We start from the raw sequence: 25,168 nt of genomic DNA on the forward strand, positions 1-25,168 counted from the left end.
GAAGACCTCACCGACGACTCAGGATCCAACAGGGAGGAGGTGCACCGAGTACAGCAGCGCACTCAAGCAGCCCACATACCACAGCTGCCTCGACGAGAAAGAGGGAACTGCGCAAGCTGTGGAGAAAGTCACGAGAGGAGGACCTGCCGTTTCCGCAACGCAGAGTGCAGGCAGTGCAGAAAATTGGGACACATCGCCCGGGTGTGTCGAGCTCGGCCCACCCGACGCCAGGCATCAGATGACCAATCCAAGAGCCCCAGGTCCCGGGGCCCAACGCACCAAGGCAACTCGACGGAGCTCACGGACTTCCAGGTATACCAGTTGCCCCACCCCAACGTAGAGAAAATTTATGTAGAGGTACAGATAGAGGGGGCCCCATGCTGCATGGAGCTTGACACGGGTTCAACTCTATCCATAATCTCGGCAAGGACCTTAAGGAAACTGTGTCCTACTGGGGGTCCCAAACTCAGGCCGGCCCCATTCACCCTCCGGGACTTCCAGAAACGTAAGGTCCCCACAATGGGGGTGGGGACCTTCAGGGTGCAGTACCGAGGGTGGACGCGGCAACTGGACTTGCTTGTGGTCAAGGGCCCCTACATTAGCTTACTGGGATTGGCATGGTTTGGACCACTGGGGCTAGCCGTCACCGGGGTGAACCACACTACCTTACAAGTGGACGTGGATGCCATATGCAAGGAATTTCCGGGGGTTTTCGATGGGAAATTGGGACAGTATATGGCCCCCCCCCATTGCTCTACAGCTTGACCCCGCAGTACGACCGGTCAGGCTCAAGGCCCGCCGGGTCCCATTCGCCCTGAAACCCCGTATAGACGAGGAATTGGACCGACTCGTGGAGCAAGGAGTGCTGGAGCCGGTGCCTAATGCCCCCTGGGAAACCCCAATCGTCACACCCGTCAAGCCTAATGGTTCGGTCCGCATCTGCGCAGACTACAAATGTACCATAAACAAGGCCCTCACGGCCCATGCATACCCAGTACCAGTGGTCAGCCATGTCCTTGCTACCCTGGCTGGGTCGAAAATTTTTGGCAAGCTGGACCTGGCCCAAGCATATCAACAGCTACCAGTAGATGAGGCCACAGCAGAGGCACAGACGATTGTGACGCACAGAGGAGCGTTCAGGGTAAAGCGGCTGCAATTCGGTGTCAGCGTGGCACCAGGCATATTCCAGAATCTAATAGACTCTCTCCTTGAAGGGATTCCTGGTGTCACCCCCTTCTTCGATGATGTGTTGATTGCCGGGCTCACACCCGAGGAGTTTGAGGACTGCCTCCGCAGCGTTCTGCACCGTTTCCAGACGGCGGGTCTCAAGGTGAAGCGGGAAAAATGTCTACTAGGAGTGCCTCAGGTGGACTTTCTGGGATTTATGGTGGACGCAGAAGGGGTCCACCCGACTGGGGACAAGGTACGGGCCATTTGTGATGCCCCAGCGCCCAAGAACAAGACTGAACTTCAGGCCTTCTTGGGACTATTGAACTTTTACCATTCCTTCCTTCCCCACAAGGCGGCGGTAGCGGAGCCCCTACACAGACTCCTGGACAAGCGGGCCCCTTGGGTGTGGGGCCAGCGCCAGGAGGCCGCATTCCAGGCAGTCAAGGACTTGCTTGTCTCAAACTCGGTCTTGGCACACTTCGACGAGAGGCTGCCGGTGGTGCTAGCATGCGACGCCTCACCCTATGGCATTGGCGCTGTCCTGGGACACCGACTCCCGGATGGAAGAGAGGTACCGGTGGCATACTTTTCCCAGACACTCAACGCAACCGAGCGGAACTACTCGCAAATTGACAAGGAGGGTCTGGCAATCGTGAAGGGAGTAAAAAAATTCCATGATTTCTTGTACGGGCGGCCCTTCACCGTGGTGACTGACCACAAGCCGTTGCTTGGCTTGTTTGCCCCCGAAAAGCAGACCCCCCAAGTGCTGTCTCCTCGCGTCCTCAGGTGGTCAATTTTCCTTGCCAGCTACCAGTATGCACTGATTCACCGCCCTGGGAAGGCGATGGGCCATGCGGATGCCCTCAGCAGGCTACCACTACCGGAAACAGGCCCCGACCCAGCACCTGCACAAGAAGTTATGAGCCTGGAGCTGCTTCCCGACCGCCCCATTCAGGCACAAGAAGTTGCACACCATTCCAAGAAAGATAGGGTCATCTCCCGGGTCCTGGACTGGGTGTGGAGGGGATGGCCCAGCAGCAGCCCCGGGCCAGAATTCGCCGGCTACACAACCCGCAAACATGAACTGTCGGCCCACAAGGGGTGCCTGTTATGGGGAAGCAGGGTCGTTGTTCCCCAGCCCCTCCGCAAAAGGGTCCTCACAGCCCTACACGAGACACACCCAGGGGTAGTAAGAATGAAGGCCCTTGCCAGGAGTTATGTGTGGTGGCCGGGGATCGACAGAGAGATAGAGGCCTGGGTCAAACACTGCCAGGCCTGCCAAGAATCCCGCCCAGATCCCCCAAGGGCCCCAGTCCAGTCCTGGGAGTCCGCCCGAGCACCATGGTCACGCCTGCATGTGGACTTCGCTGGCCCCTTTCAGGGGAAAACATTCTTCATAGTGGTGGACTCCTACACCAAATGGCTGGAAGTCGCACTGGTACCGTCCACTTCTACGTCTGCAGCCATCCAGGTACTACGCAGGCTGTTTGCAACCCACGGGCTCCCTGACACTCTCGTCTCAGACAACGGGACTGCATTTACGTCAGGAGAATTCCAAACCTTCACAGCGCAGAACGCCATCCGCCACATCCATTCAGCACCATTCCACCCTGCCACCAATGGCCAAGCAGAACGCATGGTGCGGACCACCAAGGACACCCTTCACCGCATGACGCAAGGGGATTGGGAGTACCGCCTTGCCACATTCCTTCTAGCATAGCACAGCACCCCCAGCTCAACGACTGGCCGGAGCCCCGCTGAACTACTAATGGGTCGGCGCCTTGCAATCAGATTGGACCGCCTTCACCCCGATAGAGCTCAGGATGAGGTAGTGGTGGGGGAAGGCAGGAACCCCCGGACCTTCGAGGCCCAGGACCCAGTGTATGCAAAGAATTTTGGGGCAGGCCCTGCATGGGTACCCGCCACAGTCACCAGGGTCACTGGCCCCGTGTCGTACGAGGTGCTAACAGATGGGGGGCAATGCTGGCGCCGCCACTGCGACCAGATACGGCGACGATTCCCGGGCAGGACTGGAACTTAGAGGGGAGGGGTGTTATGTACTGAGTTGAATAGGATCCAAACTGCAGCAGTCTGATTGGTCCTAGAACAATAGGATCCAAAAGGCAGCAGTCTGATTGGTCCTAGAACAATAGGATTCAGAATGCAGCAGTCTGATTGGTCCTAGAACAATGCAGCAGTATGATTGGTTGGCAGGAACCACCCAATCATGCTCCAGATAGAAGTGAATCCACAACCTGAATGGCTTATAGTAGAATTCCGGAATTAGCCAATCATGTGCAGCCCATTGTGTAAATAATGTATATAAAGTAGATACCTTGAGGGGACTTTCATTCATTCCTCCTCACCACTATGAGCTGAATAAAGAGCATGAAATCACTTTGCGACTCTGAGTATATTTCAGATTCAAAGGCTGAGGTGGTTTCTGTGGCAACATCTCTGGACCAGCACACTCCAGCAACCTTGCCTTCAGCAAGCATGGCCTCTCAGCCTGCCGAAGTGACCAGAGTGCTTCCAGCTTCCTGTAGCCCAAGTGCGTCCATTCAGGCCCTGGCCACTGGCACCTCTGCGTTCACAGTCAATATCTCGCCCCCTTCTGTGTTTGCACCGCCCCCCCGCCACCTGCTCTTCTGGCTCAGCCTTCAGCCAACCTGCAATTGAGGCTTTAGTGACCCCTTCCATGCCCCCCATCTTCGGCCAGCTCTCTGCAGCGCCGCCTTCTCCATTTAACCAACCCCCTGCCACCCCGCCACCATCCACCTCCACCATCACCACACAGGCAGCAACTCCCGGGTTCAGTATATCAGCATTTGGTGGTGCCACCACCTCCACAGGCATTGCTCAGCCAGCCTTTGGCCAAGCCCCCACCTTTGGCCAGCCAGCCAGCACATCAAGTGGGTTCACCTTCAACCAGGCAGCCTTTGGGGCTGCTCCTGCATTTGGGCAGATGGCTTCTTCCACTACCCCTGCATCCAGCAGTGGGAGCATCTTCGGGGCACCATCCAGCACAAGCACCACCAGCTCCTTCACTTTTGGACAGCCTGCGGCCACTGCAGGCACCAGCCTCTTTGGCCAAAGCAGCACCCTGGCTTTGGGGCAGAGTTCCATCTTCAGGCAGGGGGCATCCATTTTTGGGGGCGCGGCCGCCACCGCCACCCCAACATCCTTGGCTGGATTCAGTTTCTGTCAAGCTTCAGGTAAGAAGGCATGTGCAGGGACCAAGGGTAATGGGTTAAGCGGGAGAGGAAAGAGCCGTAGCTCAGTGGCAGAGGGACTGCTTTGCATGCAGAAGGTCTCAGCTTCAGTACCTACAATCTCCATGTTGGGTCAGGAGAGTCGATGAGACTCAGTGTGGACAATACTGAGCTGGTTGAACCCAGTGCCCTGGCTCAGTTATAAGACAGCATCCTATGGTTCTGTTCAATTCAGCCCTTCATTCAGATCCATGCGGACTAGATTCTTGCTTTATTTTTTAAGGGAAAGGTCCATGACTCATTGGTGAAACATCTGCTTTGCATGCAAAAGGTCCCAGGTTCATTCTCTAGCAGCATCTCCAGGGCTGGCTGAGAAAGACTCCCTGCCTGAAATCCCGGAGAGCCACTGCCAGTCAGTGTAGACAATACTGAGCTTGAAAGACCAGTGATCTGACTCCAAATAAGACAGCTTCTGGTGTTCTTCCTGTGTTCCCATGAGGTGTCCTGTGGCACCTTAAATGGTACCCCACAAAAATTTAAAGGTGACTTGAAAAACCTCAAGTTTTCAGAAGAAATATCAATGATCCGGGACATTTTTAGTTTTCTCACTGAAAGAATTGGAAATGCAGTTGCTGCCTGGAGGCCCCTGTAATGTACAGGAAAGGTGATGGGGGAAGCCCAGGGCATGATCCATCAAGACATTCCACTCCCCAGAAGCACAGCAGGGGGATGGGGCGGAGGGAGCTCTCCCCATGGATCACAGTGCCCAAAGGTGGAAAACTAAGTAGGTTTCAATATACAAGATGCACATTTAAGAAAGAACACCCCCTCCCGCCCTGCTAATTACCGGGACAAAATATCTTTAAAAGGCATAAGTGAGCCCTGCCTACAGGAAAGGGGCCTTAATTACAGGAAAGTGTCTTAGTTTTGATGGCAGGGTGTGCATTTTGAAGTGAGCAGGGGAATTCTTTTTAATACAAACATTTCATTATCTTTTCATGGGAACAGGTGATTAACACAGCTCCAGATCCTTCTCGCACAAAGGAAATCTGAGTCCTCGGCTGGGACTAATTTAGCAGTTGCTGCCATTTTGAGATGTATTTAATGGAAATCCAGGCTTTTTTAATTCCTTCAAGATTTTAGAACCTCAGCATTGCTCAGTATTTTTGCTTTTTTTGGAGAAAAGGCGAGGTGATGGGAGTTGAAGCTCATCCATGTACAGAGGGCACCACGTTGCCTATCCTGGCTTAATGTAACATGTTGAGGCCATGCTGTGCTTATCACTAAGCCCACAATTAAAACCATTTTGCATAGCAATCAAGGCCAGCAAGAGCACCGCAATAGGGGGCGCCCAGATGACATCACTAAATGTAGGAAGCTACCATATACTGATCAGGTGATCAGTGGTGTCCACATGGGCTGGCAACATCTCTCCCACATCTCAGGCAAGGGAGTCTTTCCCAGCCCTTCCCAGAGATATGACTGGGGATTGAACCTGGGGCCTTCTGCATGCAAAGCAGGTGCTCAACCCCACTGAGCTATGGCACAGTCCTCCTCTCTCCTCCCCACTTCCTCTCAAAAGACCTGGGCAAAGAAGTACATTTTTGTGAAAAATTATACAAGGAGGGGGCCACACTCAACTCGTAAGAGGGGAAGTTCCATAGCCTGCCACACATCAATGCATCTCCTACAAACTTGACATGGCAGTGGCATTTCTAGCAAGGCCTCCTCATTCTGCACACGCAAGTCTATATTCTGTGGTCTCCTTCACTGACTTGTTCTCCTCTAGACACTTTGGATTGTATCTCCCAGCTAACCTGGCTGTTTGGACTACAGCTCCCATCAGCCTCAGCTAGCACAGTCCAGTGGTTCCCAAAGTCTTTCAGGCCACTTCCCCCTTGGTTCCATAAACTCATCCCCAGTGCTCCCTACCCTATAAAAAGCATTATTCAGAATTTGCATGATTCACCAAGGGCATTGACAACACAGTGGAATTCAAAACACTGTGTTAATCAATGGCAGAGTTATTCAAAAGACAAATATATTTAGGTTAATTAATTCAACAAAATTGATGAACTTGATCCAGTGATAACAGCTTCCTACTTTGGCAACCCCTAGCCTGGACAAAGGGACTGGCTTGGCAAGCTTGCTCTCATGCATTCTGCCCCAGACACAGGATCCCAATACTTGGAAGGGACTCCTGGCATCATCCAGACTGACTCTTCCCCTCAAACTCATATCTTTGGTTCTAGTCCAGCAGTCCTCATTTGTCTTGTGTCTAAATGCTGACTCTTTCTCCCTGCCCTCTTTTCTTTCTTTTTCTCCCATGTCCAGCATTTGGCTCAAGCAGCCCAGGCCCTATGTTCGGGCAAGCGACCAACACCAGCGGGAACCTCTTTGGCCAGGTAATCTTTCCTAAACTTATTGTCACACTTCTTCATGGGCAAAAAACCCCCCTGTGCTTGGTTCTGGTGGGAAGAGCAGGGGAATCCCCCTTAGGGGTTTATATATTCCAAGACCGTAGATCAGGAGTAGCCGATGTGTTGCCCTCTGGATGCTGCTCATCTCCTGCCTCCCATCATCCCTGACCACTGGCCATCCTGGCCGGGGCTGCTGGAAGCTGGAATCCAACAACATTCTGGAGGGCACTACCTTGGTTCATCCTGCCGTAGATTTGCATTGTGGTTGATTCAGGGACATGCAAGGAAGTGCTTCATACAGTGCAGAGCAATATGAGTCGAGGAACCTTAAAGACCACATGAGCTTTTATATCCTAGCTCACCTGACCATGAAAAAATGCCTGTGCTCTGCCTTCACTGTTTGAAGTAGTGATGTTGCTGAACACCAGTTTTTGGAGACCCCAGGAAGGAGAGAGTTGCTCCGTTTGCTTAGGTTCTGCTTGTGGGTTTCCCATTGGGGCAACTGGGTGGCTGATCCAGCAGGCTTTTCTTATCATCTTAAATCTGTTCCCCAAAATCCAACCTCCCATCTTGCAGGAACTCATTGGCTGGCTCCTTTCCCACCTCCCTAACCCCCCCCCCCCGCCCACTTTGCTAATCTCACAGGATTCAGATTCTTTCCCCTAGAAAAGATGACTCCTGTGTGCTTAGCAGAGTAGGGGGAGGAAAAGCCTAGAAGACGGGAGGAAATATGTTGTCCTTCGCAGCTTGCGAGTATTCAGATGTCTATAGCCCACCGCAATTCCCCAGAGGTACAGATGAAGTTGAACACATTGTCTACTTAATACTTGCTTTCTACACTCATGGCTGTTCCGTCCAATTCATCGGTCAGGTTAGCAGATAATACCAAGCAGTACCAGTAACTCTTGGGTGGTGGTACCTAAACCCTGGAATCTGTTTCCAGCTTCAGGACAGTCAGTCCTAGAGAATGACCCTTTTAAATAAGCTGTCAAAACTTTTCAGGGATGTTTTTATGTGCATGTGTGTATGTGTGTTTTATCTTCTGTTGCTGTTGTGATTTAAAAAATAATAATTGCGACTTTCTTTTCCTTTAATTGTAGTCCACTTTAACAAATAACTTTTGAAAATCATGCTATATACATTTCGCCAATTTTTTTGTATGTAAAAGCAGTATATAAGTACAGTCATACCTCTAGTTGCATTCGCTTCATGTTGCGGATTTTAGGGTTGCGAACACGGCAAACCTAGGTGAAACTCAGAAAATTAGAATATCGTGGAAAAGTTCATTTATTTCAGTAATTCAACTTAAAAGGTGAAACTAATATATGAGACAGACTCATGACATGCAAAGCGAGATATGTCAAGCCTTTATTTGTTATGATTGTGATATTATGGCGTACAGCTGATGAAAACCTCAAATTAACAATCTCAGAAAATTAGAATATTAAATGAAATCAGCAAAACAAGGACTGCAAATAGAGCAATACTGGACCTCTGAGAAGTAGAAGCATGCATATGTACTCAGTACTTGGTTTGGGCCCCTTTTGCATCAATTACTGCCTCAATGCGGTGTGGCATGGATGCTATCAGCCTGTGGCACTGCTGAGGTGTTATGGAAGACCAGGATGCTTCAATAGCAGCCTTCAGCTGTTCTGCATTGCTAGGTCTCATGTCTCTCATCTTTCTCTTGGCAATGCCCCATAGATTCTCTATGGGGTTCAGGTCAGGCGAGTTTTCTGGCCAATCAAGCACAGTAATCCCATGGGCATTGAACCAGGTTTTGGTACTTTTGGCAGTGTGGGCAGGTGCCAAGTCCTGCTGGAAAATGAAGTCAGCATCCCCATAAAGCTCATCTGCAGAAGGAAGCATGAAGTGCTCCAAAATCTCCTGGTAGACTGCTGCGTTGACCCTGGACTTAATGAAGCACAGTGGACCAACAGCAGCTGATGGCATGGCTCCCCAAATCAACACTTCACACTAAACTTCAAGCATCTGGCATTGTGTGCCTCCCCATTCTTCCTCCAGACTCTGGGTCCTTGGTTTCCAAATGAGATGCAAAAGTTGCTCTCATCAGAAAAGAGGACTTGGGACCACTGAGCAACAGACCAGTTCTTTTTTTTTTTTTTCTTTAGCCCAGGCAAGATGCTTCTGACGTTGTTTCTTGTTCAGGAGCGGCTTGACAAGAGGAATATGACATTTGAAGCCCATCTCCAGGATCCTTCTGTGTGTGGTGGCTCTTGATGCACTAACTCCAGCCTCAGCCCACTCCTTGTGAAAGTCCCCAACACGTTTGAATGGTCTTTTCCTGACAATCCTCTCCAGGCTGTGATCATCCCTGCTGCTTGTGCAGCTTTTTGTTCCACACTTTCCCCTTCCGCATAACTTTCCATTAATGTGCTTTGATACAGCACTTTGGGAACATCCAACTTCTTCTGCAATTACCCTTTGAGGCTTTCCCTCCTTATGGAGGGTCTCAATGACGGCTTTCTGCACAACTGTCAGGTCAGCAGCCTTCCCCATGATTGTGCTTCCTACTGAACCCATTGCAGGTGTTATGGATTGAATAGCTACTGCACCTTTTCACAATATTCTAATTTTCTGGGATTGTTAATTTGGGTTTTTTATCAGCTGTACCCCATATTCATCACAATTATAACAAATAAAGGCTTGACATATCTCGCTTTGTATGTCATGAGTCTATCTCATATATTCGTTTCACGTTTTAAGTTGAGTTACTGAAATAAATGAAATTTTCCACGATATTCTAATTTTCCGAGTTTCACCTGTATACTTCTGGGTTTTCCCGCACACGTAGAAGCGTTCTGTGCGCTTCACACATGTGCAAAAGTGCTCTATCGTGCTTCGCACTTGCGCAGAAGCGCCACTCTAGTTGCGGACTTTTCGGGGTGCGAATGGCACCCTGATACGGGTCATGTCCGCAACTAGAGGTACCACTGTATCTAAAATAAATATAGAGTCGGAGAATTTGCCAGCCCACTAACACTTTTTGGATCCTAGCCCAAGTCTGCAGGGTTGCTTAAGGAATGCTTCTAGTCCTCATGGAAGCTGGCCCCTGTGTACCTGCGAGCCAGTGAAAACAGTTCTCCCCCACTTTTTGTTCCTCCTTACAGCAGACTTCTTCTGGCGGGGGTCTCTTCGGGTCTGGAAGCAGCGGCGGGAGTTTTTTCAGTGGCCTAGGAGGAAAGCCAAGCCATGAGGCAGCAGATAAGAACCCTTTCAGCGCCACCGGTGGGGGATTTGGTTCCTCGGCCACCCGGAGTAAGTACTGCCAAGTCTTGCGTGTTCAGTGTCATAGCCAGTCCATCTTTGTTCCTCAGAACTGGCTGATTCACACAGGGTGTTCTCCCCCCCCCCAAATGCTGGAAGACCTGCATCACCTATGTGTCATCACCTTATGTGAATGACCTATCCCCCCGTGTAGAACGTCCCCTTCATTGGAGCACTTTATAAATTGAATCTGTTTGCATTGACAGTGGAAGCAAAGAACCAAGTGATCAACTAGTGTGGGCCAGGGACCTAATTTCTAGGCCATGGGTCGGCAAACTAAGGTCCGCGGGCCGGATCAGGCCCAATTGCCTTCTGGATCCGGCCCGCAGACGGTCCAGGAATCACCGCTTGGATCGCCAGCTCGCACGTTCTTTCCCTCTCCCTCACACGGTGGCGGCAGCGCCTCCTCCTGGCTTCTCCCTGCCCTGCCTAGAGGAGGAAGGGGGCTGGGCTTTGTTGGTGCCAGGAGCAGCAGCATTTGAGTGGCTGCCATTTTAAGCAGCCCCTCTCCAGAGCCCTTTCGCACACCACTCATCATCCCTCCACTGCCGCCAGCCTCTGCAGCTCGCAAGACACAGGTAAGCAGCCACTGGGGCTCGTGGTGCTCTTGCATCATTTGTTGTTGTTGTTTAGTCATTTAGTCGGGTTCAACTCTTCGTGACCCCATGGACCAGAGCATGCCAGGCACTCCTGTCCTCCACTGCCTCCCGCAGTTTGGTCAAACTCATGTTCGTAGCTTCGAGAACACTGTCCAACCATCTCGTCCTCTGTTGTCCCCTTCTCCTTGTGCCCTCAATCTTTCCCAACATCAGGGTCTTTTCCAGGGAGTCTTCTCTTCTCATGAGGTGGCCAAAGTATTGGAGCCTCAGCTTCAGGATCTGTTCTTCCAGTGAGCACTCAGGGCTGGTTTCCTCCAGAATGGATAGGTTTGATCTTCTGGCAGTCCATGGGACTCTCTAGAGTCTCCTCCAGCACCATAATTCAAAAGCATAAATTCTTCTGTTATCAGGCTTCTTTATGGTCCAGCTCTCACTTCCATACAACACTACTGGGAAAACCATAGCTTGAACTAAACGGGCCTTTGTAGGCAATGTCATGTCTCTGCTTTTTAAGATGCTGTCTAGGTTTGCCATTGCTTTTCTCCCAAGAAGCAGGTGTCTTTTAATTTCGTGACTGCTGTCACCATCTGCAGTGATCATGGAGCCCAAGAAAGTAAAATCTCTCACTGCCTCCATTTCTTCCCCTTCTATTTGCCAGGAGGTGATGGGCCCAGTGGCCATGATCTTCGTTTTTTTGATGTTGAGCTTCAGACCATATTTTGCGCTCTCCTCTTTCACCCTCATTATAAGGTTAATGCTTAATTCCTTCTCACTTCCTGCCATCAAGGTTGTGTCATCTGCATATCTGAGGTTGTTGATATTTCTTCCGGCAATCTTAATTCCGGCTTGGGATTCATCCAGTCCAGCCTTTCGCATGATGAATTCTGCATATAAGTTAAATAAGTAGGGAGACAATATACAGCCTTGTCGTACTCCTTTCCCAATTTTGAACCAATCAGTTGTTCCATATCCAGTTCTAACTGTAGCTTCTTGTCCCACATAGAGATTTCTCAGGAGACAGATAAGGTGATCAGGCACTCCCATTTTGGCTGGAATGTCCCAGTTCACCTGGAATGCCATCACTTCCACTGGCCTTGTTATTTGCAGTGCTTTCTAAGGCCCATTTGATTTCACTCTCCAGGATGTCTGGCTCAAGGTCAGCAACCACACTACCTGGGGTATACAAGACATCCATTTCTTTTTGGTATAATTCCTCTGTGTATTCTTGCCACCTCTTCTTGAAGTCTTCTGCTTCTGTTAGGTCCTTACCACTTTTGTCTTTTATTATGGAAATCTTTGTACGAAATGTTCCTTTCATATCTCCAATTTTCTTGAACAGATCTCTGGTTTTTCCCATTCTATTGTTTTCCTCTATTTCTTTGCATTGCTCGTTTAAGAAGGCCTTCTTGTCTCTCCTTGCTATTTTTTGGAAATCTGCATTCAATTTCCTGTATCTTTCACTATCTTCGTCACATTTTGCTTGCCTTCTCTCTCCCGCTATTTGTAAGGTCTCATTAGATAGCCACTTTGCTTTCTTGCATTTCCTTTTCATTGGGATGGTTTTCGTTGCTGCCTTCTGTATAATGTTACGAGCCTCCATCCATAGTTCTTCAGGCACTCTGTCCACCAAATCTGAATCCTTACACCTGTTCCTCACTTCCACTGTGTATTCATAAGGGATTTGGTTTAGATTGTATCTTACCGGCTCAGTGGTTTTTCCTACTTTCTTCAGTTTAAGCTTGAATTTTGCTGTAAGAAGCTGATGATCTGAGCCACAGTCAGCTCCAGGTCTTGTTTTTGCTGACTGTATAGAGCTTCTCCATCTTTGGCTGCAGAGAATATAATCAATTTGATTTCGATGCTGCCCATCTGGTGATGTCCATGTGTAGATTCATCTCTTGTGTTGATGGAAAAGCATGTTTGTGATGACCAGCTTGTTCTCTTGACAGAACTCTATTAGCCTTTGCCCTGCTTCGTTTTGAACTCCAAGGCCAAACTTGCCAGTTGTTCCTTTTATCTCTTGACTCCCTACTTTAGCATTCCAATCCCCTATAATGAGAAGAACATCCTTCTTTGGTGTCATTTCTAGAAGGTGTTGTAAGTCTTCATAGAATTGGTCAATTTCAGTTTCTTCAGCACCAGTGGTTGGTGCATAAACTTGGATTACTGTGATGTTAAAAGGTCTGCCTTGGATTCGTATCGAGATATTCTATCATTTTTGAGATTGCATCACAGTACAGCTTTTGCCACTCTTTTGTTGACTATGAAGGCCACTCCATTTCTTTTACGGGATTCTTGCCCACAGTAGTAGATATGATGGCCATCCGAACTGAATTTGCCCATTCCCGTCCATTTTAGTTTACTGATGCCCAGGATGTCAATATTTATTCTTCCCATCTCATTTTTTACCACATCTTGCTTACCAAGGTTCATGGTTTTTACATTCCAGGTTCCCTTTTTTTAAAAAAATAATATTTATTACTTTTAAACACTACAAAGAAGGAAAGAAAAGAGAAAAAACGAAAGAAAAAGAACAATACAATACAATACAATATAAAAACATTACACAACACTAATACAATAAAGTAAACAAAACAAGACAAAAACAGTTTAAAACACATCATACACACATCATACAATTTCAAAATCTTATCTTTCATTCACTTATTTCAACGACCTCCTCACACCTCCCTTTTTGTATTCCACTTCTATTAATTGTTTCAGCAATTCCCTTCCATCTTCCTCTGTTTTCTGTCGTATAATTATCTTAACATATTTTAACCTTATTTTCCCTTTAATACGCTAATAATCTATTTGTACTTAATTCCTTATAACATTTCTAGTAAAGCCATATAACTTCATTCCAACATTTTTCTAACACTCATTAATTTTACAATATTTCTATAAATAGTCTTTGAACTTTTTCCAGTCTTCTTCCACTGTCTCTTCTCCCTGGTCTCAGATTCTGCCAGTCATTTCCGCCAGTTACCTATAGTCCATCAACCTGGTGATCTTCTGTCCGATGCTCTTAGCTCTTTTCCAAGTCCCTTCTGCAGGTCTTCTTCATATTTATATAAAAACTTTAGTTTGTCTTCTGCTGATCTTATTTTTATTTTCCTTCCTTTGAGGCTAAAGAGTAGACCTTGGGGAAACTCCCACCTAAAGATGATTTTATTCCTTCTCGACAGGACAACCAAATCTCCGTAGTTAGACCTAAGATCCAAAAGGTATTTCGGGACGTCTTTAAAAATTTCCACTCTTAACTGTTGTTCTTCTAGGTTCTTCTGGTAGTGCCAACAGTCTCTTATTCTGTTCTTCTCTTTTTTCCCTCCTCTTCCAAGTCTGAAGGCCCTCACAATTTTAATCTCTTCTTGACCCAAGTCCCAAAAATCAGCAAATTCCTGTGTGAGGAAATGTATCAAACTTTCCTTCTCCAGTTCAGGTAGGGCTCTGATCCACAAATTCATCTGATTTTCTTTAAATTCAGTCATAGCAGACATCAACTTATGGTCAACAAGTTGCATCTGTAAGGCTGGGACTCTCTCTCTCTCCAATTGTGTTACTTTACGTTCAGCAGCAACAACTTTCTCCCTAGCTTCCTCCACAGTCTGCCATGTCGGAGTAGATTCCTGTATCAATTTCTGGATGGTTTCTGTATTGATATTCACCTTTTGTCCCAAATTATTTATACTTTCTGTATTTAAATCAATTTTAGTAGTTGCCACATCCACCTTCTTGTTAAGCTGTTCCAGTGAATCATTTATCTTACTTAATGCATCCACTAAGGCTTCTTCTGTCGACATTTCTCTTGATTTTGTGTATGCTGATACTTTTGCCATAACACTTAACCGATTCAAGGTCAGTCCCAGAGTCTCACAGCTTTTTATCTTGCAGCTGGAAATTCCCCCAGCCCAACTCTTGTAGCAGTTTCAGAGGCTTCCTCTAGAGGGAAACAGTTTCTGTTTATATTAGTAAGTAATGTCCTTTTTTAGACACAGCTCAAACAATGAAGTTAGTTTCAATTTTCGGTTACTTTTGCTCCTTTTTGAAAGCAGAAGGAGACAGTAGAAACAATGTATTTCTCTTATTAGCTAGCTGTCAACGAACGTTCTAATCGCTGTCAGTGAACATTCCAAAAAACGTCAGTCCTGCTAGCAGCCCGTTCCCAGGGTCTGAGCGGCGGTATTTTAACTCTCTTTGCTCTCTCCCGCAGGCATATTCAGTTCACAACTTCCCCCCCTCTTCTCCTGCCTCCAAGGGGGGGTTTAATGTTCTTTACCGATGGAAATTTAGTCCTTTACAATAGGCTTTTCAAGACTTCAGCTTGCAGCCTCATTGCTTCAGTCTATTTACAAAAGGGGAAGGCGGACTTCCTGTATTGAACCTCCCCGTTACGATGCCAAATTAGACGTTTAAAAATCCAATTCTTCCGATTCAGCTCTACTCACGGGTAGTTACTTTAGAGTCAAATTGTCCACAGGAAAAAGTCAGCGCTCTCCGGCAACAGCTATGCGGCTTCACTCCGTGGAAAAAGCAGACGATTCAAAGCACCGCGCCGCTCACCCCACGTCGCTCCGGATCCCCGAAATTGGGTTTCCCCGTGAGTAGGGGAGGCGCAAAAGGTGCCTGCCGAATCCCACGTTCACAGGCTTCACCCGCCTGTGATTTTTAACGGGTCTCCGCCTTTGCCGTGACGGCCAGACCCAAATTCCCACGGGGCAAATTCCTCCCGATCAGAGGAATTCCGCCATTACCGGAGGCGCCAACCCGGAAGTCCTCTTTACATTCCAGGTTCCTATGCAATATTTTTCTTTACAGCATTGGACTTTCCTTTCACTTCCAGCCATATCCGCAACTGAGCAACCTTTCGGCTTTGGCCCAGCCACTTCATCAGCTCTGAATCTAGTTGGACTTGTCCTCTGCTCTTCCTCAGTAGCATGTTGGACGCCTTCCGACCTGAGGGGCTCATCTTCCAGCGTCATAACTTTTATATGCCTGTTGTCTTTGTCCATGGAGTTTTCTTGGCAGGGATACTGGAGTGGCTTGCCGGTTCCTCCTCCAGGTGGATCATGTTTGGTCAAAACTCTCCACTATGACCTGTTCATCTTGGGTGCCCTGCTTGGCATAGCTCATAGCTTCTCTGAGTTATTCAAGCCCCTTTGCCACGGCAAGGCAGATTCCCCCCCCCCCCAAAAAAAAATATAGTCCGGCCCCCCACAAGGTCTGAGGGACAGTGGACCGGCCCCCTGCGGAAGAAGTTTGCTGACCCCTCTTCTAGGCCAACCAGAATCTTTTGGCTTTCACAATAGCAACAAAGCCCAGGGTGGAAATGGGAATTGATTTTGGAAGTGATGGAGGTGGGGAGATCAAGTCTCCTTGGCAGCCAACCATTAGTTACAGAGCTCCTGGGTTTGTGATTTCAAATCTTGGTTCACATGGGCTCACTTCAGTGTCCCTATAAGCAGCTTAGGACCCATGTACCATTTAGGTGTCTCTTTACACACAAACCTGCTTTTGTATTAAATTTCTGCACCGGAGGCCCTTCTCTGGGCCCCTCTCCTGCTAGATGTGAGATAGGTCTTGTCAGGCCTTTTAGAGGTGTTTTAACTTTTGTGTTAAGTTGTGTTTTCATTTCTGTTTTGCTAAAAGCCCCATTCTCACCATACACTTAAAGCACTATGGTCCCACTTTGAACAGTCATGGCTTCCCCCAAAGAATTCTGGGAACTGTAGTTTGTTCAGGGTGCTGAGAGTTGTTAGGAGACTGCTGTCCCACCTCACAGAGCTACAGTTCCCAGAGTTCCCTGGGAAGAAAGATTGATTGTAATAACCACTCCAGGAGGGGAAGAAGGGTCACTTAACAACCCTCAGCACTCTTAACTCTCCCAAGGCCCCACCCCACCCCAACCCTACTTCACACCCTCCTTGAGTGTGTTTGCCTGGCTGCAATGTGTCCTTGAACTCTGATCACGCCTCTTGCTTGCCCTGATGGAGGATAGAGAGGGCTCTGTGTATGTGAAGGTGTGTAGAAACTAGCCTACTGTACAAAGGCAGAATTGCCATTCGTTGCTCCACTCACATTTGCCACTGGCCTTGCCCACCCTGGCATGTGGCCCCAGGAAGGTTGTCCGGAAGGGAAAGTTGCCCTTGGTCTGAAAAAGGTTCCCCTCCCTGATTTAGCTCCAATGCATACTAAGGCTTTTTAATGTAGTGGCGTCAGTATTTTGGGACCTTGTTCCTATTGAAATGAGATGAGTACCTACTGTTTTGACATTTTGTCACCTGCTGAAAATGCTTTTCTGCCACTAAGCACTTTTAGAGCATTAATTTGATTCAGCAGCGGTCATTCTTTTCTGTATTATGATCAGCCAACTATAGGGGGCGGAAAGGGCTCCAGTCCCCTCAGTATTTGTGGGCAGGGGGCTGAGCTCCGCCAATATTGAGCAGGCCGCCATTCCCTGCCACCTGCCACCACCGGGAGAGCACTCGTGTGCTGGGTGGAGCCGGGATGTGTGGAGAGGGGAAATCGCCCTTTGCACATTCTATACCCTGCTGCCGCCAGGCAGGCAGGGGCACGTTGTACAGAGGGGCGTATAATGTCACGCACCGCCACACCCCCTCAATGCGAGGGGCAAGTCAGCACCCCTGATTGTATAATGTAATTATTTTGTACACCACCAAGATATTTTTCTTATGAGTTGATGGTTTATTAATATTCTTACAAATTAATAATAATAATAATAATAATAATAGTGTTACTCTGATAAGTTTTCTAATTCAAATTAATGTAGTGAATAATCCATTCTCTCTCTCTCTCTCTCTCTCACACACACACACACACACACACACACACACAAACAATTAATAAAGGGGGCTGGGTTCAGAAAGAAGCTGCAGTCTTGAGCCCAGTCCCCTAAATCTAAGGACAAAGAGGTCTTGGAACATATACATGTGTCTTATCGTTGAGTGGTAAAGAGAAGTTTCCACACTCACAACACTAGTACTCTTTTGAACTTTCCTAGCCCCTGGGGTTTGAAAGAGGATTCTGATTCTGAAGATCAGTGAGGCTTTCACTTCTGTGAGCCATAACTGGACATGGATGTAGAGGCACTTTGAGAAGACAGGCTTTATACTTTCTCTTTGTGCACGTTATAGTGCATCTGTCTCACTGTTTTGCTGAAAATGCAGGAACAAGTAGCAGTGGTGTCCTGAATCCAGAATGGTGGAGCTGCATCTGTAGCCCTTTTGCTCAACCCATCAGGGAGACAGGCCCAATTGGGCCTTCAAGTGATAGCAGTGGGGCTGCTCCCAGAACCCTCTGCTTCAGGGCTTCCTGTGGACTGCTGCTGGCAGGGGTTCCAGTATCTAGCCTACTTCCTGCCTGCCCACACTTTTGGCAGGCGGAATGAGAAGAGACCAGCAGAAACTCCAACCTGGTGGAAAAGTGGTTTGAGTTACAGCCTTAACCCAACAGGCTGGAAGCCTATGGGGCTGCAACTGCCATCAGCCCTTAGCTTTAGGGAAGATCCCCAGAATGTAACCCCCATGTAAGTTGCATGCTTACTGTATTTCTCTGTTATAATATTTTGCTGCTTATTACATGTGACTTTGATTCCTGGCATCCATGATAAGGTGGTAATTTTTTCATTGGTGGCTATCAATAGATGGTTGTCATTTAAAATCTTTTCTCCTGCTCTTCATAGAGGGGCCACCCCGCCCTTTTCTGTGGTGTCATGACGCTCAGTATTCACATTTTAAGATGGGCAGTTTGATACAAAGCCCCCCATCCCCCTGCAGGCATCACTTCTTTGATTCCAGACTGGTTGTTGCTGGTTCAGATGGTCAACCTCTTCTGAAAAGCAGATGGCTTGAGCGAGCCCAGAAAGCCAAATAGTGCCTAGGGGAGGAAAAACAACCTAGTGTGTCTAGCCTATTTGACCAGGAAGAGAATTCCATCCAATCTTCTCAGGGAGGAGTGTATATGTGTGTGCATGTGGTATAGCAGCAGTAGCAGTTCAGATAATAAGTATAATGGTCCTGAAGTTAAATGAAAAAGAAAAAAAAGTATTTCCATTTCAAGAAAAGATGCTGTTCATCTGGTGCCGATGCTTTCTCACCATAGGCAAGCGGTGACATGTGCCATCTTAAACCCCTGATCCTCATTGTGTCTCTCCCCCCCCCCCATTGGGCTTTGGGCACTTTTTGGGGGAGGTGGGCCTTTTTCTGGTATGTAAGAAAAGACTCTCGTTTCTCCCTGCCCCAGATACGTCAAGCCTTTTTGGAAACAGTGGTGCCAAGACCTTTGGATTTGGCACCACCACCTCCTTTGGCGAGCAGAAGCCGATGGGCACATTCAGCTCTGGTGGAGGGAGCGTGGCATCTCAAGGCTTTGGGTTCTCCAGCCCGACTAAAGCAGGTGTTAGTTTGTCTATTGTTTTTAATTGTGGACATAGGAAGCTGCCTTCCGCCAAGTCAGACCCTTTGGTTCATCTGCCCCAGTAGTGTCAGTGCTGACTGGCAGAAATGGCCCTTCTCCCAGGGTTTCAGGCAGGGGACATTCCCAGCTCTACCTAGAGATGCTAGGGATTGAACCTGGGACCTTCTGCATGTAGAGTGGATGCTCTACAACCAAGCTTTCCCCACTATGGGGAGAAATGGGGAGAACTCGTTCTTCTAGCATCGGGAAGATCCTCCTGCCTTTTGAACAACAGTTACATCAGATCTTGCATTCTAGGCCAACTTACACATCATCACGTAGGGGACATTGGCTTTGAGTTTTCTTGTGGGTTTTCCCTTGTGGCTTCCGGCTGGGCCTTGTGGGAACCTGGTACAGCTCAAGATGAGCCACTTGCCTGATACAGCAGCCAGACACTTCTGATGTTCTTGTGTTCTCCCTTCCACTTTTTACTTCTTTCTTCTTTTCAAGGCTCAGATTGGCAGCCAAACAGAAAACTGTGCAGCCAGGAGGTGCAAAGGGTGTGATTCTGTAGCCTTATTAGACTTTACCGATTGGTGGGCTCTGCGTTGCTCCCGGACGGGAGGAAGGAAGTCAAATGACACCGAGGGTTGGTTCAGAGAAAGAGTTCTTTATTTCTGCTCTCCAGAGCAGCAGAAAGGCACTTGCGTGGTGAGTCCACAGGAAGTCCAAAGAAATGAGAGTTTTCATGCAGTATATATATCCTCCAGGCACCCTCTCCCCCCTTCCCCAGGAATCCAGTCATGTCAGCTTGTACACGCAGGTTGACATCACAGGTGTTCCTGCTCTGGTACTCTTAACCATAAAAGGGTTTTCCTTCCTGTACCTCTGACCATAAAAGGGTATTCCTGTTCCTATACTCTTATCTTGGAGCAAGAGGTCACCAACTCCAAGAACACACTCTGGCGCTGTTCCCGGACTAGGTCTGCGCATCAGAGTGTGTTCAGAATGTAAGATAAGACCTAGACGTGCCATCCCTACTCCACTGGAACAGCCAAGGTCATCCTTTGCCGTGACTGATAAAGGAGAGAGCTTTGTTTATACAGCTGTGTTCTTGTTATGCATTTGCTCAACAGCTCAAGTTAATGCATTTTAGAAATGCTCCCTTGGAGAAAGAAGAAAAGGGGGGGGGGGGTTGGATCCCGTTTCAAACTGACTGCACAGAAACCCATTCCTTCAATTCCAGAGCGTGTTGGGAGGAAAAGAGAACAACTGAGAGGCAGTGAGGGGAGAGAAAGCGAGGTGCTGCAGGAGTCAGGGAAGAAAGTGGAGTCAGACACATGCACAGAGGGAGGGAGGGAGGAGGCAACCATGTATACAAGTGTTGATTACGGTAAAACAGATCTTCTTCTTTTTATGGGTCTTTCCCCACCACTGTTGTCATCAAATTGTAGATCACATCTTTCTCTAGATATGTAGTGAACTGACCCAAGAGGAGGGTGGGGAGAAGCAACCATAGAGGATGGTGCCCTCAATACTATATCAGTGTTCCCACAGGCTCCAAAAGGATGGGTGACCTTTGTATGTTGTGACTTTTAACGGTTGTGCTTATGTCCTGCTTTCAGGCTTCCTTTTGGGGCATCTGGTTGACCACTGTGAGAACAGGATGGTGGATTTAGATGGGCCTTTGGCCAGATCCAGCACCCAGGCTCTTCTTAAATTCATATCAGGGTGCTCTGCAGCTCAGACCAGGAGCTCTGTAGGTCAGGTGCTGGTTCCCTGTGCCACTGGTACTGGTGGATGGCAGAAAGGAAGTGACCACAGCTCAATGGTTGAGCACCTGCTTTGCATGCCGCAGGTCCCCTTACGGTAGAAAATGATATATAGAGCTATCGGAGGCAGCTTGACTCTGAATACTAGTTGTTGAGAATTGCAAGAGGGGAGAGCAGTGCTGCACTCAAGTCTTGCTTGCAAGCTTCTCACTGGGGCATCTGGTCGGCCACAGTGAGAATAGGATATTGTTGTTGTTTTTTTTAAATGATATTTATTAGAATTTTCAAAATGTTACAAAATAAAATATAGACAAAAACAAATGCAAATTCAAACCAAAAAAAGAAAAAAAATAGAAAAAAATACAATACATCACAAACAATTAAAAACATTTAAAAAAACAAATTCATTATTTCCAAATCCTCAACTGTCATTACCTTCTTTCCTAGACCTCCTCCTCCTCCCTTTCTTTGTATCCTAGTTGTTAATTATCCCAGCAAATCCTTTCCATATTTCATAATATTCTGTCATTACATTACCCTAATCTGTTTTAGTCTTATCTTTCTATAATAAGATAAATCTTAAAGCTTAAAACTTAAATCTTGTCCTTACCAGCTTCTCATAACCATAACATTCTTTCATAAATCTTTAAACATTTTTGCTAAAGCCAAGTAATTTCATTCCAACATTTCCCTAATGTTCATCAATTTTATAAAACAGTTCTAATGGTAGAGAAAAAAAATACAAACAAGTCCAATCTTCATCCAGCGTCCCTTCCTCCTGGTTCCGGGTTTTGTCAGTCCTTATTATCACGTTGATCTAGCTCATTAACCTGGCAACCTTATATCCGAGGCCCTGAAGTCTCTTCCATGTCCCTTCCGCAGCTCTTCTTCATATTTGTAGCTGTATTTTCCCTTCTCTCCTGCTCGTGGTAGCTCCAGCTTGGCAATATTTTTAACCCTTCTCGACAGATCAGCCCCTTTTCCATATTCAACACTAAATTCCATATGGTATTTAACAGCATGTTTCAAAAACCCTCCAAGGCTAGGAGCCCCCACAATCCCAAACATCTCACGGCCCATTGCCACATTTGAAAAGTCCAGACATTTCAGCATAGGGGGGTCAATCCAGCCCCCCATTTCCAAGCCAAACCAAACTTTTTCTTTCCAAATGTGGCTTTTTCCAAGTTCATTTGTCAAGTCCGAAAGCTCATATTCCTGTTGGGCCTGTTCTGTCAAGACACACTCCTGATTTAATTCCTGAGTGGGCTCCACATATTTTCCCACTGCCTGTTCAAAGTTTCCCACTGCCTGTTCCAAATTTCTAGCCGAGGTCGCCATCCAATTCACCTTTTCGTGTAATTGTTCCAGTAGGGCATTTGTTTTATAAAAGACACACAACAAGGTTTCTGAATACATTGTCCTGCAAGGTCAAATGTCTGTTCCCACGATTGTAATCTATAACAGCTGCTGACTCCCTGGAGTTGGTTACAGTTTCACAGTCTCCCTCTAGGGGGAAAACTTCTATTTGTTCTTGCAACAGAGTTTCCCCTTTTAAGATACTTTGTCAATATTTATTCCTTTCAAATGCGAAGAGGAACATTGGAATCACTATGTTTCTCTTCTTTTCACTATCTGTCAAAAACACTTATTTCTGGTCAGTGAACTTCAAACGTCGGTCCTGACACCCCCGCTCCAGTATCAGGACGGAGGAAAGTTACTTTACTTTAAATTCACTTTAAACAGTCTAAAAATGATCCTCCCCCTTCTCCTGCTGTCAAAGGGGGGTTCCACAATTATAAATGATGAAATCCAGTCCTTTAGAGACGATTTTCTTAGCTCTAGTTTATATTGTCTTTGCTTTATTCTGTTTACAAAAGAACGGAAGGCTGACTTCCTGTTTAGACCTTCCCGTTCCGTACCAAATTAAAATAGGTATTTTAAAATCCAATTCTTTTCTGCTCACTAGTCCTTGTTTGATGTCCAATTGTTCAAAATCTAAGTACTCACGGGTGCTTATTTTAAAGTCCAGATTGTCCCAGGAAAAAGGCAGTGCTCTCCGGCAACGGCTATGTGGCTTCGCTCCACGGAAATAGCCGTTGACTCTCAGCACCGCGCCACTTCCCCCTCTTCACTTCGGAGCCCGTTGGTGGGTTCCTTAGCGAGTTGGGGGGGCGCTAAAGGTGCCCGCCGAGTCCCATGTTCACAGGCTTCATCTGCCTGTGATTTTTGAAAGGGTCCCCGCTTCGCCGTAGCGGAGAAGACCCGTTTCCCGCAGAGCTCTTCCCTCCAGTTCAGAGGGAGTCCGCCATTGCCGGTGGCGCCACCCCGGAAGTCCACAGTGAGAATAGGATATTGGGCCAGCTAGACTTATGCCCTGGTGCAGCAACCAGGCTCTTCTTATGTTCTTAACTTGCAATACATGCATTGGTTCCCACGAAACTTGGAGGATATAGGTAAAACCCAATGGCTCATGGACAAAAGTGTCACTGGATCTCTAATCTCTGCTAAATAATTCAGCTGCAGCTCTCTCTCCCCCTCCCCCCCGACAGTTGTGTTTAGTATCTGTTACATTGGTCAGACTGGAATTTCACCCAGGGTATTAAAATGCACCTCCAGTCAAAAACAGCAAGGAGCTATATTGGTAGTCATTTCTTGTAGCGGACAGGCAGCCTGTTAATAAGATGGAAGTGTGCGTTGAAAAGTGTCCACGTAAAACAGTAAAAACTGTGAGCTGCATAGAAGACTGGGGGAAGACAATAGATCCTGTTTGGCTTTGCTGAACTCAGAGAGTTGCAAGCAAAGAACCAAGTACTTGCAGATTAAGCTACATCGTGCAGGAGAGTGTATTCACTGTCCCGACTCCTGCAATTCTCAACGTCCTTCCATCGGCCTGTTGGATCTCTCCATCTTGAGGCGTGAAGGAAATAAACAGGTGCTGATTTACACACGTGCCTTGTGGCTCCAGAATTGACAACAAATTTGCCTTTGGCCTTTGGAGAAGCAGTTCCCGCAAACAAAACCTTGTTTTCCACCGGCTTGGGCTGCTGCTTGCCCCCCTGCTCCTGGCCATCTGCAGGCTTTTGTCTCTGTTTACATCTCGCCTTCCGACTTCTGCGAAGATGACCTTGGTTCTCACAGGAAACAGAGCTCTCAGCTGCCGACTCCTTCGCTCCCCCTGGAGGCTGGAATGCTGTCTGGGATGATGTCATAGTCAGCTCCCCCTGCAGCTTGCAACCGGCGCCCTCGGCATCCCTGCAACCACTCGCAATCTGGGAAACAGCCAGGCCCTCTGACGCAGTCAAACTCTGTGCTGGGAAGGCTGCCAGATGGGCTACTTTCAAAGCATTCCACATCTGACTTGCTGTCGTGTTGCCAGCCAGTGTTACAATTTCCTCCAGAGAGATGGACAAGACGATCACGTCTATGGCCCTTGAATCCTCGGCCCTCCATCTATCTGTCAGAGGAACTGGAGGGGCTTCACACACAGTGTGCCACACTCCAAACTGTCTCAACAGGCTCTCACAGTACCTTGCCCAGGTCTGATAGTTGTAGCCATTAAGCTTTGGGTATGGAACCCCATCTGAGGCTTGTAAAAGCTCCATTTCAGCTCTTCAGCCGTGAGCCTTATTCCCTTCAAAGACTCCTTATCTTTGGCAGGTCATAAATTACGAGGCCTTCTGGCTCTTCTCTGCCAGCCTAATTAGTCTGCCGGACTTCAAAGTCTCTGCCGCGGCATCAGAAAAGCCTCCCTTTTCCACATACCTCTCGCAGTCTTTTGCAGTCTTACTCTCCTGTAAGTGTCGTGAATCTGGGCCCATAACCTTGTTGTTGGGATACTGCCAGGGAGGCAGAGGCATCAGGCAGCCTACATGTCATCTCCAGATGATCACCGGTCTTCCGTGGAAACAGCATCAGTCAATTAGCGACACGAGCCTCAGACACATTCCAAGACTCATGCACACCCTTTTCAGCAGTCTCCGCAACAGAAGATTCAGACAGAAGAGCATATTTACAGCTTTATTCAACGTAGGTCAGAACAAAGGAAAACATGACTGCTTGCATCCGTGTCGAGGAAAACAGCCAGAACAAAAGCTATATACAAAACGGAAGTTCCCAGCGAGAACAGTGCAGGGAGTAAACAGGCATGTGACACACAACAATCATGCCTGACTCTTTTAAGGAGGAACGGAACTATATCCTAACAAAAACAGGGTTTTGGACTGGATAGGCATGGGGTATGGACACTTTCTAAGCCCAAGGACCACATGCCAGTGCTGGAGAGGTCCAGATGC

The 25,168-nt window shown here is 47.7% G+C and overlaps 1 protein-coding gene across 4 annotated transcripts in view; it reads left to right on the forward strand.

Annotated features, from left to right (window-relative positions):
- The first annotated feature begins 3,597 nt into the window (after positions 1–3,597).
- Positions 3,598–25,168, forward strand: part of LOC310753897 (nuclear pore complex protein Nup214-like) — a 34,860-nt gene continuing 13,289 nt past the window's right edge. For 2 of the 4 annotated variants that reach the window (XM_083595245.1, XM_083595243.1), the window contains exons 1-4: positions 3,598–4,385; positions 6,717–6,787; positions 9,934–10,081; positions 18,952–19,104. In XM_083595245.1, coding sequence (XP_083451371.1) covers positions 3,869–4,385; positions 6,717–6,787; positions 9,934–10,081; positions 18,952–19,104 — 889 coding nt within the window. In that variant the 5' untranslated portion in view covers positions 3,598–3,868. The remainder of the gene's footprint in view (positions 4,386–6,716; positions 6,788–9,933; positions 10,082–18,951; positions 19,105–25,168) is intronic. The other 2 variants (XM_083595244.1, XM_083595246.1) reach the window with 2 other exon arrangements.

Source organism: Podarcis filfolensis (assembly GCF_964270895.1).
Source record: "Podarcis filfolensis genome assembly, chromosome: W".
In the NCBI taxonomy this organism is placed as follows: Eukaryota; Metazoa; Chordata; class Lepidosauria; order Squamata; family Lacertidae; genus Podarcis; species Podarcis filfolensis.